This window comes from Carcharodon carcharias, chromosome 14 (genome assembly GCF_017639515.1).
Source record: "Carcharodon carcharias isolate sCarCar2 chromosome 14, sCarCar2.pri, whole genome shotgun sequence".
NCBI lineage: Eukaryota > Metazoa > Chordata > Chondrichthyes > Lamniformes > Lamnidae > Carcharodon > Carcharodon carcharias.
The window spans coordinates 35,925,542-35,947,879 of record NC_054480.1 but is presented as its reverse complement, the minus strand read 5'-3'; the positions used below and the strand labels follow the sequence as shown (position 1 = coordinate 35,947,879).

Here is a 22,338-nt window from a genome sequence, read left to right as displayed (position 1 = left end):
TCAATTACAAGTTAATTGCTCTTAGGTGGATTTGGGTGACCATTTCTGTGCTGAAGAAATTTCCCCTGAAATTGGCCAATACCATGTAAATATTTGGCATCATTTTAAGGTTCAGAAGAAGTTATCAGAGAATGGCCATGTTTCTTTCCATTTCTAGCACTCTAATGCAATATAGATATTTGCATGTGTGTGAAAGTGTAGCATTTGAAATATGACAGATCCATATCCAAACTTTTAAAATCTCTTGTGCCATTGTCCATGAGCAATTTGTGTGGTCTGGAATATTGTTGTGCTGCTTGGTTCCTAACTGGCCCTCCATGTAAATATTAGTTGCACACTTCCTATATACATTGATTTTATTTCTGATCACAATTTTTGAGTTTTTTTCATTTCCATCATAACTATGTTAATTAGTGATACAAACCTCTGTAACTTATACATCAAGACTAGGCATCGCACATCCTTTATAATATTTAGCCGTGTAGGCTTCCACAATTAAGAAATGCTGTTGTCCTTCCACTAATGGATCTTCCCAACATCCTGTCCTGGATTTCATGGTCAGCAGCTGAGGGTCGGCCCTTCCACTGACCTCAAAGAAAGCTGCCCAAAAATTTAGTGGTCTCGAAGGTGCAGGTTTTCCTTTCCTCAACATCAGTTTGAATCTGGCATCAAGAGGATTTCCAGAAGCAGTGATGTCATCAAACGGGGTAAGCAACCAATCACACTGAAGTATTCTCACACACAGCAAAGGAGGAAGTAAGATGTTCTGAATTATTGCCTTTTAATTAAAATTTTAGAGAGTGAAATAATTGGGCCATATGCATGGGATTAAATTAGAAACTGAAATATCATAAGTGTAAAAACAATGCAGAGTTATTAATCATAATGGAGAAATTTGACAAATATAAATTAAGCGTTTCAAGGACAGTGAGGTCATTCTGCAGTAATTATGAACTTAGTACGCTGTTAAAATCCAGGTATATCACATTCATTAAGATGTAGCTTTTTCGTGGATTTTTCCAGCGACACAAATAGTGTAAAAGGACAAGTTTTGATCAGTTAAGTTTCTAATTGATTGTACTCAGGGTTAAAGGAGAAAACAGTGCACCCTATAGGAAAGTGTAGAATCACTGACAAAAACTTCTGGATTTCCGTATTTAACTGTGTGCGCGCGGATTCAAAATGTTTCTGCAATGTTCAGAGCTTTCAGTTTCACCATCATTATTACAGCAAAACCCATGCCTTTATTTTTCTAACCCATTTCTTGTCTGGAGTATTCTAAGTGTGATTAGAGGCAAGTTACACACGCACAACACACACACATCCTGTAGCATTGTTCAAAGTAAATCGAAGGAGACACCCTGGTTTATCAACAAAAATGTGATGGGGTAAACTTTGCAAGAAGTATTTGCGATACTAACAGGAAGTGCATGCAAGATTCTTAATGTATTATAGATCCATATATTTATGCTTTAATGCATTTCTGCAAAACCTAACTTCTGGTCAATTTTCCAATATTAATTCCAAATCCACATTATAATGGAAACTGCATATTTAAATTTATCAAGCTTAAATTTTACCTTTATACCAGTGGCGATACGATAATTGAAATGGATGGAGTATATAAAATGGCTGTTGTATTTTACCCAAGTTAGAATTGTTCAGGTCAGGTTGGCTTTTATTCAATTGCATGAAAAATATTCTAGAGAAAGTTAGTAGCAGTGACTGAGGATGACATAGAAAAAACTATAAATGTAAAACTGAACATCGGTCATCGGAAACGTGAGCTCTGGTATCAGGTTCATGCCATACCATTGATGAACTGTAACAACTAGACAACCAGGGGAATTTGTAGTAAACTTTAGTTGCTGATAATAAAAAACGTTCTGCTCCCAACGAATAGCGTCTTCTGCTGACTCAAGCACACGATTAGTACAGCTAACTATAATTCTTTATGTTACCGAGAGTTTTTTCTGCAAATGTTCTTTCACACTTTATCCCCCTTGTTTGACACAATTATTGCAAACTAACGCCAAGAAGAAACATGACACGCGTCTGACCATTTTCTAAAGTTTTACGATGACTTGGTGCATCGGTCAAACAAATTTAGTGATTTAAACTTCAAACTCTCTCATGTGCGTGATAGCACAGACGGCCAGTCGCCGGCGCTAAAGTAATCCCTTCAACAGGCGCCTGTTTAACAGCAGCAGAAGTTCGCTGCAGAATGCCGGCGGCTGCTAGACCTTCCCACGCTGCTCTGTCGCACGCGTGGGGCGCACAGCCTCGCTAGCTGGCGCCTCTTCTGTCTCATGTTTCTCCCCATCAGTGTCAGGAAACCTGCCCTCAGTGAACTTCTCCATCTCTCTTCTGCTGCTGCCGAATTTAAAATCTCTGAACAAGTTAACAGGCTGTTGGTGAGACCCGAGTTTAGGAATGACTATACTGTTGGCAATATTGTTGGACACATTGCATGTTTTTAGGACTCATTTGTCCAGTATTTTATTAGAGATGTTACCAAATTGCAAATAACCGAGTTAACGCTATCTCAAAAATTTATATGATGCTGACATTAACTTCTAGGCTAATTTTTCGGATTCTTGTGGCACCTATCTCAAACCTGCAATGTAATAAAGCCCTTAAATGTGCACCGTTTTCACTAAAAATGGGTTCAAAACCCCACCCGGTGTACTGGCGCTCCTTAACAGCATTGCGGGTGTAGCTACAGCACACGGACTCCAGCGGTTGGAGAAAGCGACTCAACACCATCTTCTCAAGGGCAATTTGGACTGGCCAGCGATGTCCGCATACCACAAAATTTTTTTTTTTAAAAAAACTGCATACGTACAGCGCAGGTGACGGAATTCAAAGCATATCTATGACAGTCATATCACTGATCAGTACAAATGTATTTTAAATTTTGTTAAAGCAGATCTGATTGATTTCTCCAGGTGCCGGTTTGGAAACTCCATTGCAGTTCTCTAGAGGCAGGGTATTTTTGATTGTTCCAGAAACTGTCTGTTTAGAAATTTTCCGGAGCAATACCTCTCTTCCATTTAAAATCAGTGGTCGAAGCTAAGAAATCTCCAAGTTGCAGTTCAATAGAAGCTGTACCTTCAGCATAAAGCTGGTCTAGACCACCACAGAAAGTAAATAGACTTGATGAGAGACAATAAATACATTGGCATTTTTATGAGCCTCTGTGTGACTCTAATGTGCTTTTTTGCTGGTCACATCAGAATACCATATGTTTGGAGGCAAGGAAGCTGGTGGCATATAAAAACAAATACTTTTTAGATAGTAAATAATGTAACATTAAAACTCGATGTGTTACACAGAAGGTAGAAATAATGTGTTGCACATACCATTAAATGCAAGAACAATCTGAGCATTTGTAGTAACATAAATTGGGTTTAAAATAGTTCCACTCTCTGATCCCTACATTTTACTTGGTTTCTGAGATTTGTTGGCACTTTAAATCTTGCTATCCCCATTCCAGTGAATATTCTGTATAATACTACATCAAGGCAAATTCAGTTGAGAACAATTCTAAGATTTTAAAAATATTTTACCTCTTTGCTTTGATTAGAGCTGATGGTTCCTTTTGTATTGAGTGTCAGATTGCTGCAACAGGTGTGAAGGCATTCATTGGGTGTCTGGGATTATTTCTCCTTGGTTGTAATGTTTCACACACAGCTGGCATTGCTACTGCACAAAAATATATAAATTTACACGATACAGTAGTGTCTGGACACCTGAGGATTGGAATGGAGGTCTACTCTATTTATAGAACGAGAGATAACAGCTGATCAATAAGTTATTAAAGATCCCAGTTGTCCCCCCCCCCCCCTCCCCCGCAATGGTTAAATTGGTCAAGTCAGTGTGTAACCGACCACAAAGGGTCCAAGTTGCATTCTGTGTTGCGGACGCTGGTCGCAGTCGGAGTGCAGGCACGGTTGACCCCTGTAACTTGGGAGGGCGCAATTCTCTAACCACTGCACCGATTCTATATAGACACTGGTTGTTGCAAGTCATCAGTGGATCGCCAGACCAACTGTGAAACCCTTCATCAGAGGGTCTGCCAAGCAGTGATGAGTGAAACAAAACCGGGCCCGGGCGAGCTGTCAATCAAAGCGGTCTCAGGAGATTTGAGACCTGCTGTCGAGCTGGCAAACTGATACCGTGGGAAAGCGGCCCGCATTTCTAACCGCATTTTAGCCAACACGTCTCTCAGAGCAGGAAAGGCTTTGTACAAGAAGGCAAGTTGTTAAATCATGAAGAGATCTTTGGAATTCAGCTCCTCCGACAGCGAAGTGGACATTGAAGAACATAGGTAAATCGTGAATTAATTCATCATTCGCTGAATTGTAATTTAGATACTGAGCAGTTAATGCGATGCATCATAGTTAGTGGCAGATCATGATTAAAATGAGTGCTTTATTTAACAAGCTGCCTGAACAGAGATATTAATGACAATCTTATTTAAATAGGAATATGAAAGCATCTGTGTTACCATCGACTTTCTCCCAGAGCCAGGCAAGAAAGAAAAGACGAGGAGTACGTTTACAATTTTCCTATATTACACTTTCCTCTTTCTGGCTGCGTTACCGAGAATATAACTTCTTGTACAATTGTCTGAAGTTGACCTTTCGTTTAATTGCAGATCGTTGAGAAACGTCGCAGAGATCGGATTAATAACAGTTTGTCGGAACTTCGCCGACTGGTTCCCAGTGCCTGCGAGAAACAAGTAGGAGGACTTAACCTTACTGTACATGAGTAAGCAAGATGCACTGATAGTTTAATGGAGGTTACACTTAGTTTAGTACAGTGATAGATAATACAGTGATAGATTAATACAGTGATAGTTTAATACAGTATGAACTGTTAGTTTAATACAGGATACACTGAGTTTAATACACTGATAATTTAACGCACTAATAGTTTAATACAGGATTCACTGATAGTTTAATAACGTGATAGACTAATACAGTGATAGTTTAGTGCAGTATGAACTGTTAGTTTAATACAAGATACACTGAGTTTAATACACCGATAGTTTAATGCACTGATAGTTTAATACAGGGTACACTGATAGTTTAATGCAATGATAGTTTTATATAGGATACACTGATAGTTTAATACAGTGGTAGATTAATACAGTGATAGTTTAATACAGTATGAATTGTTAGTTTAATACAGGATACACTGAGTTTAATACACCGATAGTTTAATGCACTGATAGTTTAATACGGGGTACACTGATAGTTTAATGCAATGATAGTTTAATATACTGATAGTTTAATACAGGATACACTGATGGTTTAATACAGTGATAGTTTAATACAGTATGATCTGTTAGTTTAATACAGGATACACTGAGTTTAATATACTGATAGTTTAATGCACTGATAGTTTAATATACTGATAGTTTAATACAGGATACACTGATGGTTTAATACAGTGATAGTTTAATCCAGTGATAGATTAATACAGTATGAACTGTTAGTTTAGTACAGGATACACTGAGTTTAATACACTGATAGTTTAATGCACTGACATTTTATTACAGATACACTGGTAGTTTAATACACTGATTAATACAGCGACACTAATAATTTAATACGGTGATAGATTAATACAGGATACTCAGTTTAATACAGGGTACACAGTTTAATACACTGATAGTTTAATAAAGGGTACACTGACAGTTTAATACAGGGTACATTGATAGCTTAATACACTGATAGTTTTATACAGGATACATTAATAGTTTAATACAGTGATAGTTTAATAAAGGATACACTGAAAAATCAATACACTGGTAGTCTCACACAGGATACACTGATAGTTTAATACAGTGATAGTTTAATACAGGGTACACTTAGTTTAATAAGGATACACTGTAGCTTAATATAGGATGCACTGATAGTTTAATACAGTGACAGTTTTATACAGGGTACAGTGACAATTTAATACAGGATACACTGATAGCTTAATACTCTGATGGTTTCATACAGGATGCACTGACAGTTTAACACAGGGTACACTGATAGTTTAATATAGGGACAGTATACAAGATACACTGAGAATTTAATACAGGATATATTGAGAATTTAACCCAGTGATAATTTAATACAGGGTACACTATTTGCTTAATACAGGGTACACTGATAGTTTAATACAGTAACAGTTTTATACTGGATACACTGATATTTTAATACTGGATACACTGATAAATACAGTGACACTTTACTACAGGATACACTGATAGTTTAATAGAGAGATAGATTACTATGGGATACACTGATAGTTTAACACTCAGTGCAGATTTTGTTATTGATTGTTGGGGTAAAAAACGGGACAAATTTAAAATTATCTGAGGAAAAAAATCTGATTGCACAGGGGTAAGGTGTGTACATTGGATTCCCCAAAACTGGCAAAATATGTTCACTTATCTTACAGGGGTCAGCAAAACTGGAAAAAGCTGAAATATTGCAGATGACAGTTGATCATTTAAAAGTGCTACATACAAGTGGTGGAAAAGGTGAGCACAACATTGAGTGTTTTTTTTTAGCAATTAAGTTGCTTAAAAGTGTTGGCTGAAGAATTTAGCATCCGACCTGTTATTGTATTTATTCTGCAAATTTCACAGTGAGTGTTTTTTTTTATGTTTGCATATTGCTAAGATTATAATATGGGAATTATTTTGTGAGGCTTTGCTCCAGATCTGAGTGAAGTCTTCCTGGCAGCAAGTGCAGTTAGAGGAGAGAGATCTACAGACCTTGAGCCCTAATTTTAACCTGCAGTGAAGCTCCAGGCCAGGAACTTTGCCCGAATATTATGGTTGTAATGATGGTGAAACCGTCAGCGTTCACCTTCTTTGCTCCTCTGAAGCTCCTCTCCAGCCTGCAAATGTGCAGATAAGTGCAGAAATCCAGAAGTTGTCAGAGCTTCTTGGGTTTCCCAAAGGACATGCTGCTGAACACCCACTTCAGTCACACACACACCGCATGCATGCGCACGCGCACCCCACCCCGGTCACTTCAAATCATCCCCTGACCAAAACTTGCTCCTTTACGCCACTAATCTCACTCTAAAAAACCTTGGAAAACTTACATCTTATTGCATGAGATGTGACTGGGTTTTCAGCTGGAAACTATGGAAACTAAATTAGCAGTTCCTGCTAACTGCCTAACTGCCTTCACTGGCCTCAGACTACTAATTTTCTATTTGTGGAATGTCAAATTTTTCCATAAGGGTAAAATTCACATTTTTAAATATAGTTTTTAAGAAGTGCATTTGATATTTTAGCATCTGCCTTAATCCCATGTGCATGGCCCAATCATTTATTTTGCTATCTTTAACATTTTATTTAAATGAGGAAAATTCAGTGCATTTTACTCCCTGCTTGGAGCCCATGAGAATATCTCAATATGATTGGCTGCTTACACAGCTTGATTACAACACTGTTGCTGGATGCCAGGAGATCCCCTTGACTTGGAGTCAGATTCAAACTGAAAGGGGAATCCATGCCACATAGATTGCTAAATATTTTTGGGCAGCTTTCTTAGAGATCATTGGTGAGCACTGTTGCTTTGCTGCTGTTCCCAAAATCCAAAACCTTGCCCTACTAAATTATACCCTGGATTTATAGCCCAAGCGGACTTTGTGGTCCACTTGTGTGCAGCCTCCCGGAGAAAGCAAGTCTCACATTGCCTGAGTTTCACACTGTATGGAGCATAACTGCTTTGCAGTATTAAACCTAGAAAAACCTGGGCATTTTTCAAATTCACCTAGAGTTGAATGAAAGTTTCAGGGGTCATGGGTATTCCTTTCCACAATTTTTAAACCATTGACCAGAAACCTAACTGGTCCAGCCAGATAAATAATGTTACTGGGTCAAAATCCTTGGACTCCCTCCCTACTCACCAGCTTTTCAAGGGCAATTAGGGATGGGCAATACATGCTGACTGTGCCAGCGATGCCCACATCCCTGGAGCAACAACAAAAGTAATTTGTTTCCACTGAGATTAGACGTTATATCTGCGCATCTGTGCCAAATTTGGTGGGAACTCCAGGCTTTAAATTTGAATAACTGTGTGGGAGCTCTGTGTATGTCTCTAAGAAGACAGAATGCTGTTGGAACCAAGCAGCATAAGCAAGGCACTGCCAGGTTGGAACCAATATTGTAGCTACCTGTCTGAGATCAGTAGTCTGACATTGGTAGCTGCAGTATTATTGTGAAATAAAAGCCAAATCTGTCAAATGGTTACACTTGTAACCATTTGGCTATCATTTCTGTGGTTAAGATTTGGCAGTTAAATGATTGGTTTACACGTAATTCCCATTAATATAATGTACAAAACAAGTAAAACAATATTAAAACAACCTGCAAGTATATCTATCTATGACTATAACATTTTGTTTTCCTACTCATTTGAAAGTATAATAAAACTGCCAAATTAGCATACTGCTAATTTGTTAGAGTGGGCAACACCTTTGTGATAGCTAATGTGGAAGATTGCCCATATATGTCCTGTCCACAAAAAGTAGGACAAATCCAATCCAGCCAGTTAAAGCCCCACCATTCTACTCTCAATCATCGGCAAAGTGATGGAAAGTGTTGTCAACAGTGCTGTCAAGTAGCACTGACACAGCAATAATTTGCTCACCAATGCCCAGTTTGGGTTCTGCTAGGGCTACTCGGCTCCTGATCTCATTACAGTCTTGGTCCAAACATGGAGAAAATAGCCAAACTCAAGAGGTGAAGTGAAAATGATTGCCGTTTACACCAAGACAGCAATTAACCAAATGTGGCATCAAGGAACCCCAGCAAAATTGAAATCAGTGGGAATTAGGAGGAAAACTCTCCAATGATCAGTGTCATACCAGCACATAAGAAGATGGTTGTACTTGTTGAAGGCCAATCATCTCAGTCCCAGGACATCACACCAGGAGTTCTTCAGTTTAGTGTCGCAGGCCCAACCATCTTAAGCTACTTCATCAATGGCTTCCACCATTATAAGGTCAGAAGTGGGGATGTTTGCTGATGATTACAAAGTGTCCAATACCATCTGTGACTCCTCAGGTACTGAAGCAGTCAGTGTCCATATGCAGCAAATCGTGGACAACATTCAGGCTTGGGTTGATATGTGGCAAGTAACATTTGTGCTACACAAGCATCAGACAATGACCTTGTCCAACAAGAGAGAATCTAACTATCTCCCCCTGACATTCAATGGAATTATCATCACTGAATTCCCCAGCTTCGCTATTCTTGGGGTCAGCAGTGACCAGAAACTGAACTGTCACTACAAGAGCAGGTTAGAGGCTGGGAATTACGTGGTGAGTAACTCGCCTCCTGAATCCCCAAAGTCTGTCCACCATCTCCAGTGCACAAGTCAGGAATGTGATGGAATGCTCTCCGCTTGCCTGAATGCAATCCCACCAAAAAAAGTTTGTTATCATCCATGACAAAGCAGCCTGCTTGATCAGTACCCCATCCACCACCTTAAATATTTGTTACCTCCACCTCTGGCACACAGTAGCAGCAGTGTGTACCATATACAAGATGCTCTGCAGCAACTCACAAAGCTCCTTTGACAGCATCTTCCAAATCCACAACCTCTACCACCTGGAAGGGCAAGGACAGCAGATGCATGGGAACACCACCCCTTCAAACCACACACAATCCTGGCTTAGAACTATATCGCTGTTCCTTCACATTCACTGGGTCAAAATTCTTGAATTCCCTTCCTTACATGACTGTATATGTGCCTACACCAGGTGGACTGCAGTGGTTCAAGAAGGCAGCTCACCACCACTTTCTCAAGTGCAGTTAGGGATGGACAATAAATGCTGGCCTTGCCAGTGACACTCCCATCCCTTGAAATAATTTTTTAAAAACTGGTGGTTATAATTGTGATTGTCAGGTAGTGAATTTTGTACAGTTGCTCAATTTGTCTGGTGTGAGTGACTAACCATTAACTACAGGTGTTTTAGATTATATATATCATATATATATATATTATATTGATTATAATTTAGGCTTATTGTTGTAAATACTTTATCTATTGCAAACATGAACAGGCCATTCAAACAGTGGTTTACTATTGAACCCTAAAAGCTGCCATCAGCATTTATATGATGATAATCTTGGGAACTACATTTATGTTAAAAGAACAAAATGTTAAAATAGACACACATGTCACATATTTAATCCCTGATCTGTGCTGAGTTAGTTGGATAATTGTTAAAATTGTCTTCAGCACCGCTGGACTACAAAGCAGAAGACACTCCTGATTGTTACCCCATGACCTGTTGTAGAAAGTGCTTGATTGTCATCATGCTCACTAATTGAGATATTTATCTTCTGTTGTTTCTGATTCTGCCATATACTCTCCATCACTAACTAAAATACAAGCTTTACCTTCTGACTGGAATTCAGACTCATGTGGACTGACTTAAGTTGATTTAGATATTGCAGTAGTCTAAACATTGCCTTGATGTATTAACAGTAATTCTTCAGAGCTTGCAGTTTGTATTAGGCAGCCAAAGATGCCAATGTGATGAAGTGATTCAACCTGTTGCCATTCTTGTATGCATTTTGGTGGTTCCACACACAGGATTCGATTGTATCATCATGATATGGATGAGACATTTAACTGAGATTCTGCCTGCCTTTCTGTTGGCTCTGGTAGACACTAAAGACCTCAAACACCATTTGAATTCCCCTGAGCTGCAGGCCAACATTCCTCCCTTAACCAATATCACCACCAAAAGGCTGATTAACTGGTTATTCAACTCATACTATTTGTGGGATGCTGCTTGTTCAAAATAGTAATTGTGGTTTAAAATATAATTTGCGTGTGAGGAGCTTTGAAATGTTTTCGCATGGTAAGATTAATTTCAATGCAAATTTTATTAGCATAGCAGAACTTGGGCACAGAGTGGAGTGGAATCTCTTGTGACTCATATAAACAGCTTTTATGTATGATTGAAGTGCTATGGAACTAGTTTTTCTTCTATAAACTCATTTGAGCATGTCTTTCAACTTGCTGAACAATATACAGCACATGGCTGCATCCCATTGTAACTATGGAAGGGGTACACCAAACATTTGCTAGAATGATTCCCAAAATGAAAGGGTGTAGTTATGAAGAAAGACTTAAAAACTGGGATGTTACTCATGCTAAGAGAAAAAGTTAAAGGGAACCTAATAGGTCTTATCAGAATTATGAAGGGTGATTCATGGAAGATTATTTCCATGGATTGGCAAATCAGTAACAAAAAGTTTTAAATTCAGGATTATCATTAGAAAATGAAAAGGAAAGTTAAAAAATGGTTTCACACAGTGTGGTACTAGAACATGGAATGTTTCACCAGAAGTGATAATTGAGGCAGAAACTAACGTTTCTTAGAAGGTATTTGATAAATATTTAAAGAAGAGAAATAGAAAAGTATGTGGAGGAAAGGCAGGGAGATGGGCTTAGATCAGATAGTTCCAAATGAAGAGTTAACACTGACAAAGGCACAATGAACTGAATAGTCTCCTTGTGTGCTGTGATTTCTATGGGACACACATAATGTTCATGATGAGCAGCATCCAAATTCATTGTTGGGTTTAACAAGCATGAAATAAAGCTTTTATATTTTGCTGAAGCTTACTGTCAAGCAACGATAGCAAATTTAAAAAAAATGTACTTTTGGAAATATATCTGAGCATATGTATGTGAGATTTTATGTATGTGAGATTTTATATATGTGTAATATATATGTGTTCTCCATGGACAAATATCTACTGTCACTAGTCAGCTTTCTTATTAGACAGAAAACTATCAATCAATGTCTAACAAAAGAACAATTATATGGGATCTAGTTGTCACGGCAATTCCCCATTCTCTGTACTCGACCTCGACCTTGACTACATCTCAATTACATTTTCTTCATTCATGGATCTCACACTGTCTCAGCCTTGCTAATATCAATCCTCCTCTGTTATGTGCTTAAGGCTCCCCTGAGTTCCAGCATGGTGTCCCTCCCATTCCCAGCTTGTATGTCAGCCCTTTCTTCTCCCTGCTTCAGACATTATGCCCCCTCCCCACCACTGTATTCTTTCTCCTCCTCCTGTTCAGTTTTGATTCTTGGGATTCTCTCTTTAACAGCCTAAGGCTATGCTCATTTTTTCACTCTAGCATCAGACTCTCATCTTTCCCTAGGTCTGTTTCCTGGTTTGGTCTCTATCTCTTGTTCATAATACATAGAAGAATCACACGGGCCATGAATATGGCTCATTGATTTCCAAGGTAGTTTATAGGAGGGCTGTTTTCTGCCTTTTTACTTTGACCACTGGGAAAATATAATGCAAATTTGGGTGTGATTCCTTGTGGTGGAGTCACATAATTACTCCAGATATGGATATTTCTTGTTGAGGTACAATTCTATGGATGCCAGTCCCTTTCGTTTACTTCACGTATTGTTTATATGTGAATCTTGACAGTGAGCATCTGCAGGCAACTTAGTCGCTACTGATCATTACACCCAAGCCTGGGCTTCTGCTCAATCGATATCCGCAACAGCCAGCTGGGATGATTGGATGGCTTATTTCACCACTTTGTAATTTGAGGCCCTGAGGATAATTATAGTGTAGCTGTTCCTCAGACACCTGTTCTCTAAATAAATCTGTAAATCAGTGATGGAGTATGGTACAGCAATTTGTCATTGACAATTGTGTTTTACATCATCCTGCCTTTTAGTTTGTTTCAAGGTTAGAATATTGTCACGTTGTAATTGAATTTATTGCAGCAAGATGTCTTGCAGTTTCTAATTTCACTGTTTTGAATTAATAGGTTATTTTGAGACTTCAGCATTTGCCACAGATTACCGGATTCTGGGTTTTCGGGAATGCTTATCTGAAGTTGCCAGATATCTCAGTGTGACTGAGGGATTAGATCATTCTGATCCTTTGAAAGCTCGCCTGGTGTCACATTTAAACACATGTGCATCACAGAGAGAAGTTGTAATTGTCGAGAATAGCCATCAGCTCCTGAGTGCCGGATATCCTCACCAGCTTGCACTGACCTCTCTATCTCATTTCAGTGTTGAAGCTCCTGCACATAGCTTTCCTCCTGTAGAACAGAGTCATCACAAAGAATCAATGCTCAGCAGTATCCATCTCGAACAGTTAAATAAATTGGCCCCCACAGGTTGTGTGGTCCCCGTTCTGACAAATGCTGCACATGTACCATCTTCAATATTTTCAGTTTCTCCTCTGTCAGCCATACAGTTCCCATTTTCCATGGATCCTCTGCCTGTACTGCCAGCTGCTGCTGCCCGACCTCCAGTGCAAGCTGTAAAAAGTGGGAAACACTTCTGGGCTACAGAAGTGGGGGCTTTTTAATTTGAATGTGTGTTTATTGTTTTAGAAGGTCAAATGACAAGATTTTACAGAAATCACATTAATGTTTGCATTATGCACACAATTTAATGTACACTTCATGATATGGTAACTACGGCTCTGTTAAAGTCAAAGGTCTTTATTATAAACTCAATGCAAAGGAAAACAGTTTTTATTTGATGGGATCATCTCATCAATCTTTGGCTTACTTTAAGGACTTTTAATGGTGCCTTAGCTGACAGCAGGGAAACATTAATTATAACAAAAAATTGCAATAATGAGTTTCAAATGTATGTAATTTATTATATATGACTGGAAAAGTCTTACTTTTTATATTGCATGAAATGATGACTCGTGAGTTATTAGAGTTTGATAAGAGTTACAATTAAGAGTGTTCAACAGCTCCGTGTGTAATAATACTAACCACTGCAAAGCAACAAGTTCCCAGGTTTGGTTCCTGTCTGAGCTGAATTACAGTAGGCCTCCTGTCCCCTGAACTAGGAAAGGGAAAAGCCAGCAGTTTTCAAACTCTGAAGCTATGGGGGTAAGGTACCAGAGGGTTGCTGGTTCCTATGAAGCTTCCTTCTTGTGAAATACTGCCTTCATGAAAAAATTACAGCCAGATGTTAAACTGATTGCCTGGACTGGTATAAATACTATTTTATGAGAGCTGAATATACCTACCATCTGACATTTACTAATAGGGGTTCCACGATCACCATTGTAAACTCTGCAATGTCCAGTTGAGGTGTCTATCATTCAGGTGTTGAGACAAGAGTACCCTCTAGTGTTCCACTTCCTTACTGCAAATTTGTCAACACACCTGTTCCTATGATGAAGTTACATTGTTTCATAGTTTGCCATTGTGAGATTTGAACTCTTGATCTTTGGGTTACAAACCCAGTACCATAACCACTTGGCTATTTAGGCCAAGCTCTCAGCCATGTAGTGCAATTAATTTTCTGAGTTTTTCCAGGTAATTCTGTTTTTGTTTTGGATTTCCAGCATCCGCAGTTTTTTTGTTTTTAATTTTCTGAGAGCTTGTTATGCAAATAGCCTTCCTCCTTGGTCAAGATTAACCCCCCCAATATATGTAATGCTTGATGATAAACACACTGTGTCCATTGGTTAAAGTTATTTATCACTATATCTAATGATGATATTAAACCCTCTCCCCAGTGTTTTTAACAACTAAAGTTAATGCCACCACAGTCAATACTTGATATGGGTGTATCTAAATAGCTACTGAATAAGTCTATCCATGATATCACAGGAAAAAATATTTTCTTTTGTGAAACCACAGAATGGAATTGCACTAAATTTCATAGCACACATGCTATTGTGCAGTACCCAAATAACGTCTGCAATTTTTAACTCATGCACAACAGTGTGCTGAAAGAATATTTATCTTAAATTAGAGGTACACGGGTGATATCTTTAATACCATCCACTGTATTTCTTAAAGTGACTTAGATACAACACATGGCTACAAATAATTGGGTCAAAAATTACATCAATCCTCTTTACACTTATGTCCCGACATCCCCACGCGTCATTTCGATCTTCAGTTTGGCGGGCACGCACTGAGGTCAGCTGTGCGCCAGCCGAACTATCAAAGGCCTGTTAAGGCCATTAATTAAATAATTAAAATGATTGTCAGGGCTGCCCATCCAACCTTAAGGTTGGCGGGCAGACGCAGAGCCCAGGCGGCCTTCGCATTTCTCACGAAACCTCATCCATGGGTGGGATGAGGTTTCATGAAGGGTTTATAAATTAAATAAAATTTTTTATTAAAATTCATAAACATGCCCCAGCTCATATGACACTGTCACATGAGGGGACATGGTTTTTAACATCTTTTGAACTGAACTTAATCTCCCCGAGGCACGGAACTGCCTCAGGAAGATTCCTGCGCTCTTTTGCGCGCATGCACGATGGAGCACAGGCCTCAACTCTCCGTCCTCCCCCCTCCCACACAGGTAGCGTTCAGTGCTTCCAGGTGCACGTCATGCTGGGCAGGCCTTAATTGGCCCACCCACGTAAAATGGCACACAACCGATCGCGGGTGGCGATTGGCTCTGCGCCCGCCCGCACCCGCACCCACACCCGCTCCCGACTAGCTCACCCCACAGGGAGAAAACTCTCCCCAATGTTTCAGGTGAAGTTCTGATGAAAGGTCGTCAACCTGAAACGTAACTCAGTTGCTTTCTCCACAAGCCTGACATGCCGAGTATTTCTGGCATTTTCTGATTGTAGTACTGGTTTGAGCCTGCCCGACTTCATTCCACATAGGATCTTTACAGCCAGCAGATAGAGGAGACTTTCATCCCAATTGTTGAGGCTGGATTGGAGCCAGATCCTGGAAGTGAAAGTCCAGTATCTACGCACTGACTGGCTCTGCTAAATTTTTTAAAAATTTGTTAACTCCTTGAACTTGAGAGGAAATGAATTCTTTGTTGTTACTGTGGAATGTGTGACATTTTTTTTCTTGGTTGCGATCATTTCAGTGCGCCAATTGACTGAATTTAAAAAAATACTCATGCAGTGGCGCAAAATGGTACTTTACACCCGAAAACAGATGCATGTCATGCCTCCCTAGGTAACAGCAGTACACACACACAAAATTTCATTTCTCCGCTCCCAACATCAATACTAATACAAAAGCAAAGCAAATATTGGCAAACTTTCAAATGCTCCCAATAAATATTGGTTCACTCCCAGGGATTCCCTGGAAATGCTGATATCTATTCAGTATCTCCCCACCCCAATATTGCCACACTTCTGGCGATATCTTGAAATATTGATACACTCCTGGCTTTTTTTGTTATATCTGAGTTTGTCAGGCAAAAAAAAAAACCATTATATCTCAGATTTATCGGTATGCAGCAACAATTGTTATTAAAAAACAAGTGTAGAAATCTGACGATCACAGAGACTGGATTTCCTCACACGTCCACTAAGTGCTACATCAGGGCTAGTATTGTGGCCTTCATAGCCTACGCAACTCAATCCTATTTGTGCTGACATTTCTTATTTTGTTGTGGGGGGACCTTGTTTGAATTCTGTGGATCTGGAGGTTTGAAAAGGCCTGTTTGCCTTCTTTGTGGATAAGTTCTAAATGAGTAAATCAAGATAAGTCAGTATTAGCCATTTGGGATATGTGCTACATGTGTATTAACCTTCATTGCCCACAAAAGCAAAACCTTGCCCTAGTCTAGAGATTTCAGTTCAAAATGTATGATTTAAGGCCCAATGTTCAAGAATAACCTGCTGATCAATGCATCTCCCTTCCATTCATATTGAGTATATGAGTAAAAGTTCTATTTTCTGACAAAACACAAGTATTCATGTTGTAGGATAAATCTTATGAATGTGTGTTACTGGTACATTCCTGGAAGCAGCCTACATTAATCAAGTGGTTATTTTTGAATGTTTCTAAAGCATTTTCTTCTAAATAAAAATGATCTTGACAAAATTCATCACATTGTGTTTTATTTAATTAAAAAAATTACTATTGTGATATTATGGATGAGTAGTCAATAGTTTAGACTATCACACTAATGCATTGAATGTCACCAATGGTAATTTCTAGGCCATGGACTTTAAATTTCTTCCATGATGCATAAATTCCTTTATGAACTGTTTATTCTTTCGTGGGATGTGGGCATCACTGGCAAGACCAGCATTTGTTGCCCATTCCTAATTGCCCTGGAACGGAAAGGTTTGCTAGGTCACTTCAGAGGGCAATTAAGAGTCAACCACATTGCTGTGGGTCTGGAGTTACATGTAGGCCAGGCCAGACCAGTTAAGGATGGCAGATTTCCTTCCCTAAAGGACATCAGTGAACCAGATGGGTTTTTATAACAATCCATGATAGTTTCATGATCACCATTACCAAACTTGCTTTCAATTCCAGATTTTATTGATTGAACTTAAATTCCATGGTGGGATTTGAACCCATAGCCCCAGTGCATTAGCTGGATTTCAGGATTAACTAGTCCAGTTTCATTACCATTACACCACCATATGCTGTTTTCAAAGTTATTCAAAAGCTTAAAAGGAATAAATGAATTAACATCAGGCTTAAAATAGCTCACAAAGAACTTTTAGCCGAACAGTACACAAAGTCAAAGCGAACCCAGTGATGTTTTGTACATGGAAATCTGATGTATGTAATTAAGTCTAGTTATTGTAAAGTTTCTAAAATAAATGGATGCTCAGTTTGTAATACAATATTCCAGTTCCCATTTGGCATCATATCGGCTCCTAATGATAGTGGTTTTAGAACAGACCTAGAAACTAATTGAATGGAAGATGCCAACATATTTGGCACCTTGATACTTAATACAGTTCACAAAAAGAATGGGTTGTGCACTACGGCCCTGACATTAACTTGGAGCCGCAGTGGGTGTGGGAGTCCGATATCGCATGGGAAATGGAGGAGTAAGTTCAGCACATCTGTATGTGGCAAGTTAGCACAGCGCCTCATTGCACAGAATTTTCCGTGCCCTCTGGCGTCAGGCGTGCTCGGCGGTATGAGCAGATAACATGGTGAGCAAGCGAGAAATCGGTTTCAAGACATCGTGAAACCAGTTTGTGATCATCCGCTCAGCCCATCGATGGCGGGCTATGTTCCCCACTATCGAACGTCGGGAACCTGATTGTGATACATCTGTTTATCATTATCAGGCCAGCCCGCCAGAATCATGCCCTCCACTGTTGGATCGTCCGCCCACATCGGTGTGATTGTACACCAATGCAGAACACGTCTTGACAAGTGTGATTTGCTGAAATCTGGGCTTACCACCAGGGCTTTGCTCACCTCGCAGACATCCAAGGAACAGACGATGCTGGAGCCCGACAGCAACTGCACACTGGAGGAATGTCCATGGCAAGCTGGATGGATTCTCATGGATATGGAAGTTGGAAAGTCACGGTTGATTCTCACAACGGATGAAGATCGAGGGGGTGGGCGAGGAAGGACTAGGATTGACTGGGAGAGGAAGAGGTGTCAGGATGGGGTGAGGTTGGGAGGCGGGAAATGAAGGTGTCAGGATGGGGTGAGGATAGAAGGGGGAAGGAAGGTGTCGGGGGGGAGGTTAGGAGGGGAGGGGTGTACGGGGAGAGGAGGGGGTAATGGGGGAAGACGGCAACTGGGGAGGTAAGATTAAGGGAGGTGGAAGGTGTAAGGGAAGGAGTTTGGTGAGGGGGAGGAGTGTGGAAAAGGGAAGGAAGCCGGGGGGTTGGAGTGGTGGGGGGATGGTGGTGGTGGTCGTGGTGGGGGTGGTGATGGGAGGAGGGAGTGCAGAGACATGAGGGAGTCCCATGGGAGGAAGGAGTGCGGAGAAGGGAGGGAGTATGGCTGGAGGAAGAAATAAGGTTGGAGGGAGGAGTCAGGAAGGCGGAAGGATTAAGGGTGGAGTAATATGTAAAGCTGGGGGAAGAAGTAAGGGAGTCTGAAGGAGTCAGGAAGAGGGAAAGAGTAAGTGGAGGTGGAGTCCGGGGGGGCAGCGTGTGTAGAACCAAGGGGGGAGGGAGTCTGGGGAGCGAAGGGGTTCCAAGTGGGGAAGGGGTCCAGAAGGAGGGGGATGTCCAAGTGAACATGCAAGGGAGGGCTCTGATGAGTCCATGACTGCCCCCTGGGGAGAGAACTGAGGTTGGATGTGGTAATGAAGGTGGAGGAGGGAATGGTGAGAAAGGTTGTGGCTGGTAGGTCATGGAGGCGAGGTGGAAGGTGATGCCACAGGGGTCAAAAGTGATGGGCAAAGGAAATGGGTGACTGGGGGAGGAGAAAAGAAAAGGGAGTGCACGAGGAACCGAATCCACACCATGCTGTCTAAATCGAATGTGAAACGACCTCGTGGTGGGTGAGATCAGGTGCTGAAAGGGGGTGTGATCATTGGGTGGGTGGAGATGCAGGTCAACTCAGGTGGTCAACTGAAAGCGAATCCCAGCAAACAGCATTGGAAATGCTTAGAACATTGAGGTGAATGTCCAACGTGACGGATCAGCATGGGTGGGCTCTGAAAGGCCCCGCCACACACACACATTTTCCTCCGGAATCACTCGTTGGCCAGCTGCTCCTTCTGCGGTGACAGAGGCTGAGGTTGAGGGGCTTACAGACAAAGTTCGAAGGAGAGGACAGCCTCTGAGATTCCTGAGTGGATGACCCAGGGGTGTCCAGCTGCTGCTGCTCCTCCCTTCAGGAGCCCGGGGACCCCGGCCTGACTCCTTGAGGTGAAGGGGCACCTGGAGGAACATTGAGGTGTTCCGTTTCTCTCTCGTGTTGCCACTGCAGGAACTCACCCATGGCACCCACGATTGAGTGCAGGTCTGCACACTTCTCTACATTCTGCTGGACCAGGGTCTCCATGGTGTCCGCCATTCCTCCCATGGAGATCTCCATACATGCACATGTGGGCACCATGTCATCAGAGAGCAGGCAGATTTCTCTCTCCGACTCACATGCCACTCTGTTGAGGGCTTCCAACAGCTCTGTGTGATGTTCCCCCACCTTCACCAGATTGATTCCAGAGATGCAGGGCTTGTCTTATGAGGAGAGATTGAGCAGATTAGGCCTATACTTGCTAGAGTTTAGAAGGAGGAGAGGAAACCTAATTGAGATATATAAGATGCTAAAGGGGATAGACAATGACGTGGAGCAGATATTTCCCCTTGTGGGGCATTCTAGAATGAGAGGCTGTAGTTTTAGGCCAAGGGGTGGTAGATTTAAATCAGAGATGAAGAGGAATTACTTTTCTCAAAGGGTCGTGAATCTGTGGAATTCAGTACCTCAGAGTGCTGTGGATGCTGGGACGCTGAATAAATTTAAGGAGGAGATGGACAGATTTTTAATTAGTAACAGGTTGAAAGGTTATGAGGACAGGGCGGGAAATTGGAGTTGAGGCCGAAATGAGATCAGCCTTGATCGTATTGAATGGTGGGGCAGGCTCGAGGGGCTGAATTGCCTACTCCTGCTCCTAGTTCTTATGTTGTTATGTTCTGCTGACTCTCCACACTGTGTTGGGAGGCTAAATCCAGAGGCTTGTCATGTGACTCAGACTTCACAGATGCCTCTTCCCCTGCTGTCCTTCAAGTGCTGGGGAGCTCAGCCAGATCTGCCTTCTCCTGCTGCGGACATGTGTCTGTGCAGTGACCATCAGATTGTGAACCCGAGCCTGCTCTAGACCTAGGTCCCACCAAGGATTGTGTCTCTGTGCTGATGGATGGTGTGGGTAAGCGCTGTGACAGGTTTTCCAGACTGCTTATTTGTTCAATGGAGGAGGTGTCCTCTTGGCTGGAGGTGAGGATGTGGATGGAGATGAGGGACTGGCTGGCTAAGGGTGTTGGTTGCTTGGCAGATCTCCCTGTCAACCAAAGTAGAGATAATTAGTGCATGGCAGCAGAGTCAAAAGCAGGAGAGAGAGCACTCACAGTTGAGAGAGGGATGATGTGGTGCAGGATCGTCACGTGGATGTTCGCCACTGACTTCACTGTCACCGCAGGCACAGCTCATGTCCTCGCCAATCAGTATGATGGCACACACCTCAAAATGAGTGAGGGGCCTAACGTGGGCCACTCCACCTCTGGTCTGGGACCATTCCCTGCTGATGTGAGTCAGCTTCTCCTTCATAGAAACAGGTGGAGAGAGTGCGAGCAGGACACATGGCGCTGCATGGAATGTTTGTGTGGTGAGCGGAGACATGGACAGGAGCCATCCTGTCTCCAGTCCTGGGCTGGGAGCACTGAGGGGTGTGCACACAGCTGCACTTTAAATGTGGCGCCCAGCGTGATGAAATGGCGGGCAAATGAGAGCCCATCCACCATGGAAACAGCATGGTTTCCGGGAATGCATAATTAATGGGGCAGGTTTGGAACGCTACGGCTTGAGAAGCTGCCACTGCGGCCTGCAAGTAAACCATCATTTTACCCACCCACTACTGCACTTAGTGCAAATCTGGGACGAATCCACCCATTATTAATTTACTTCCAGGTTTGGCATTGATTGCATGGCTGTAGACGTGATGTGGACCTGCATGTCATGATCTGAACTCAAGTACTTTTAGGACAATCCAAAGATACAGTTTGAAGTAGTTAGGAGGTTTGGCACAGAGACAGTAATTTCATAATGGACTCAGGATGCTCAAAGGCTGGGCCTTGCTTGAATGATACCTTGCTTGATCTACTGCTGGGGTTGTTGAAGAGCAGGAGGGAAGTAATCTTCCCAGCAACAGGAAAAATCTGTGACTGACACAAAGAAAGTGTGGCTGCAGGTGGCTGTAGCAGTCAGCAACAATATTGTGCCGCAGACTTTGATTCAGCGTAGGAAGCTCCTTAATGTCACAGCAGTTCAGGAAAGGTAAGTACAATGGTACATTCACAAACATACTGCTGCACATGTCACTCCTTCTCCTCATTTGCCTTGTCAAACCTATTTCCTCACATCATCCCTCACACTAATTTAACTTGCAGGTGCACCCATTGTTTTCCTATCCATGCACTTCCTCAAATTCTCATTTATCCATCAAACATTGTCACTCACAATTGAGTAACTTCATATCTATCTCTATGTAGCAACGTCACTGGCTGGGGGTTGCTAATCATGGCTGAGATCATGGTAATACAATAGGGCAAGGGAAGGAGCCAGGTTCCAAGGATTACCTCAGCTGGTACAGGGATTGAACCCACACTATTGGCATTATTCTATACCACACGCTAGCCATCTAGCCAACTGAGTTAACCAACTCCTCCCTGATTGCCGCTCCCACCAAATGCACTGCTCCATCAGGTGAACACATGCCCTTACATTCACTCATGAGTCTATTCTTCAACTGTTTTGAAAAAAACACATAACACCAGAGGTGGTCCTCCACAGCTGACAGCTGCAGAGGAGGAAGTGGGAAAGGTCAGTGGTATTTTAACTGTTGGAGACAGAGAGCCAAGAC

General features: G+C 41.5%; 1 protein-coding gene across 1 annotated transcript; it reads left to right on the top strand.

Moving 5' to 3' along the window:
• Positions 1-4,259: 4,259 nt before the first annotated feature.
• LOC121287513 (hairy/enhancer-of-split related with YRPW motif protein 1-like) lies at positions 4,260-13,396 on the top strand. The gene is made up of 5 exons (XM_041205447.1): positions 4,260-4,330; positions 4,488-4,554; positions 4,661-4,744; positions 6,460-6,541; positions 12,846-13,396. The coding sequence occupies exons 1-5, from the start codon at positions 4,272-4,274 to the stop codon at positions 13,394-13,396; spliced, it is 843 nt and encodes a 280-aa protein (XP_041061381.1). The 5' UTR covers positions 4,260-4,271.
• The last annotated feature ends 8,942 nt before the right edge of the window (positions 13,397-22,338 follow it).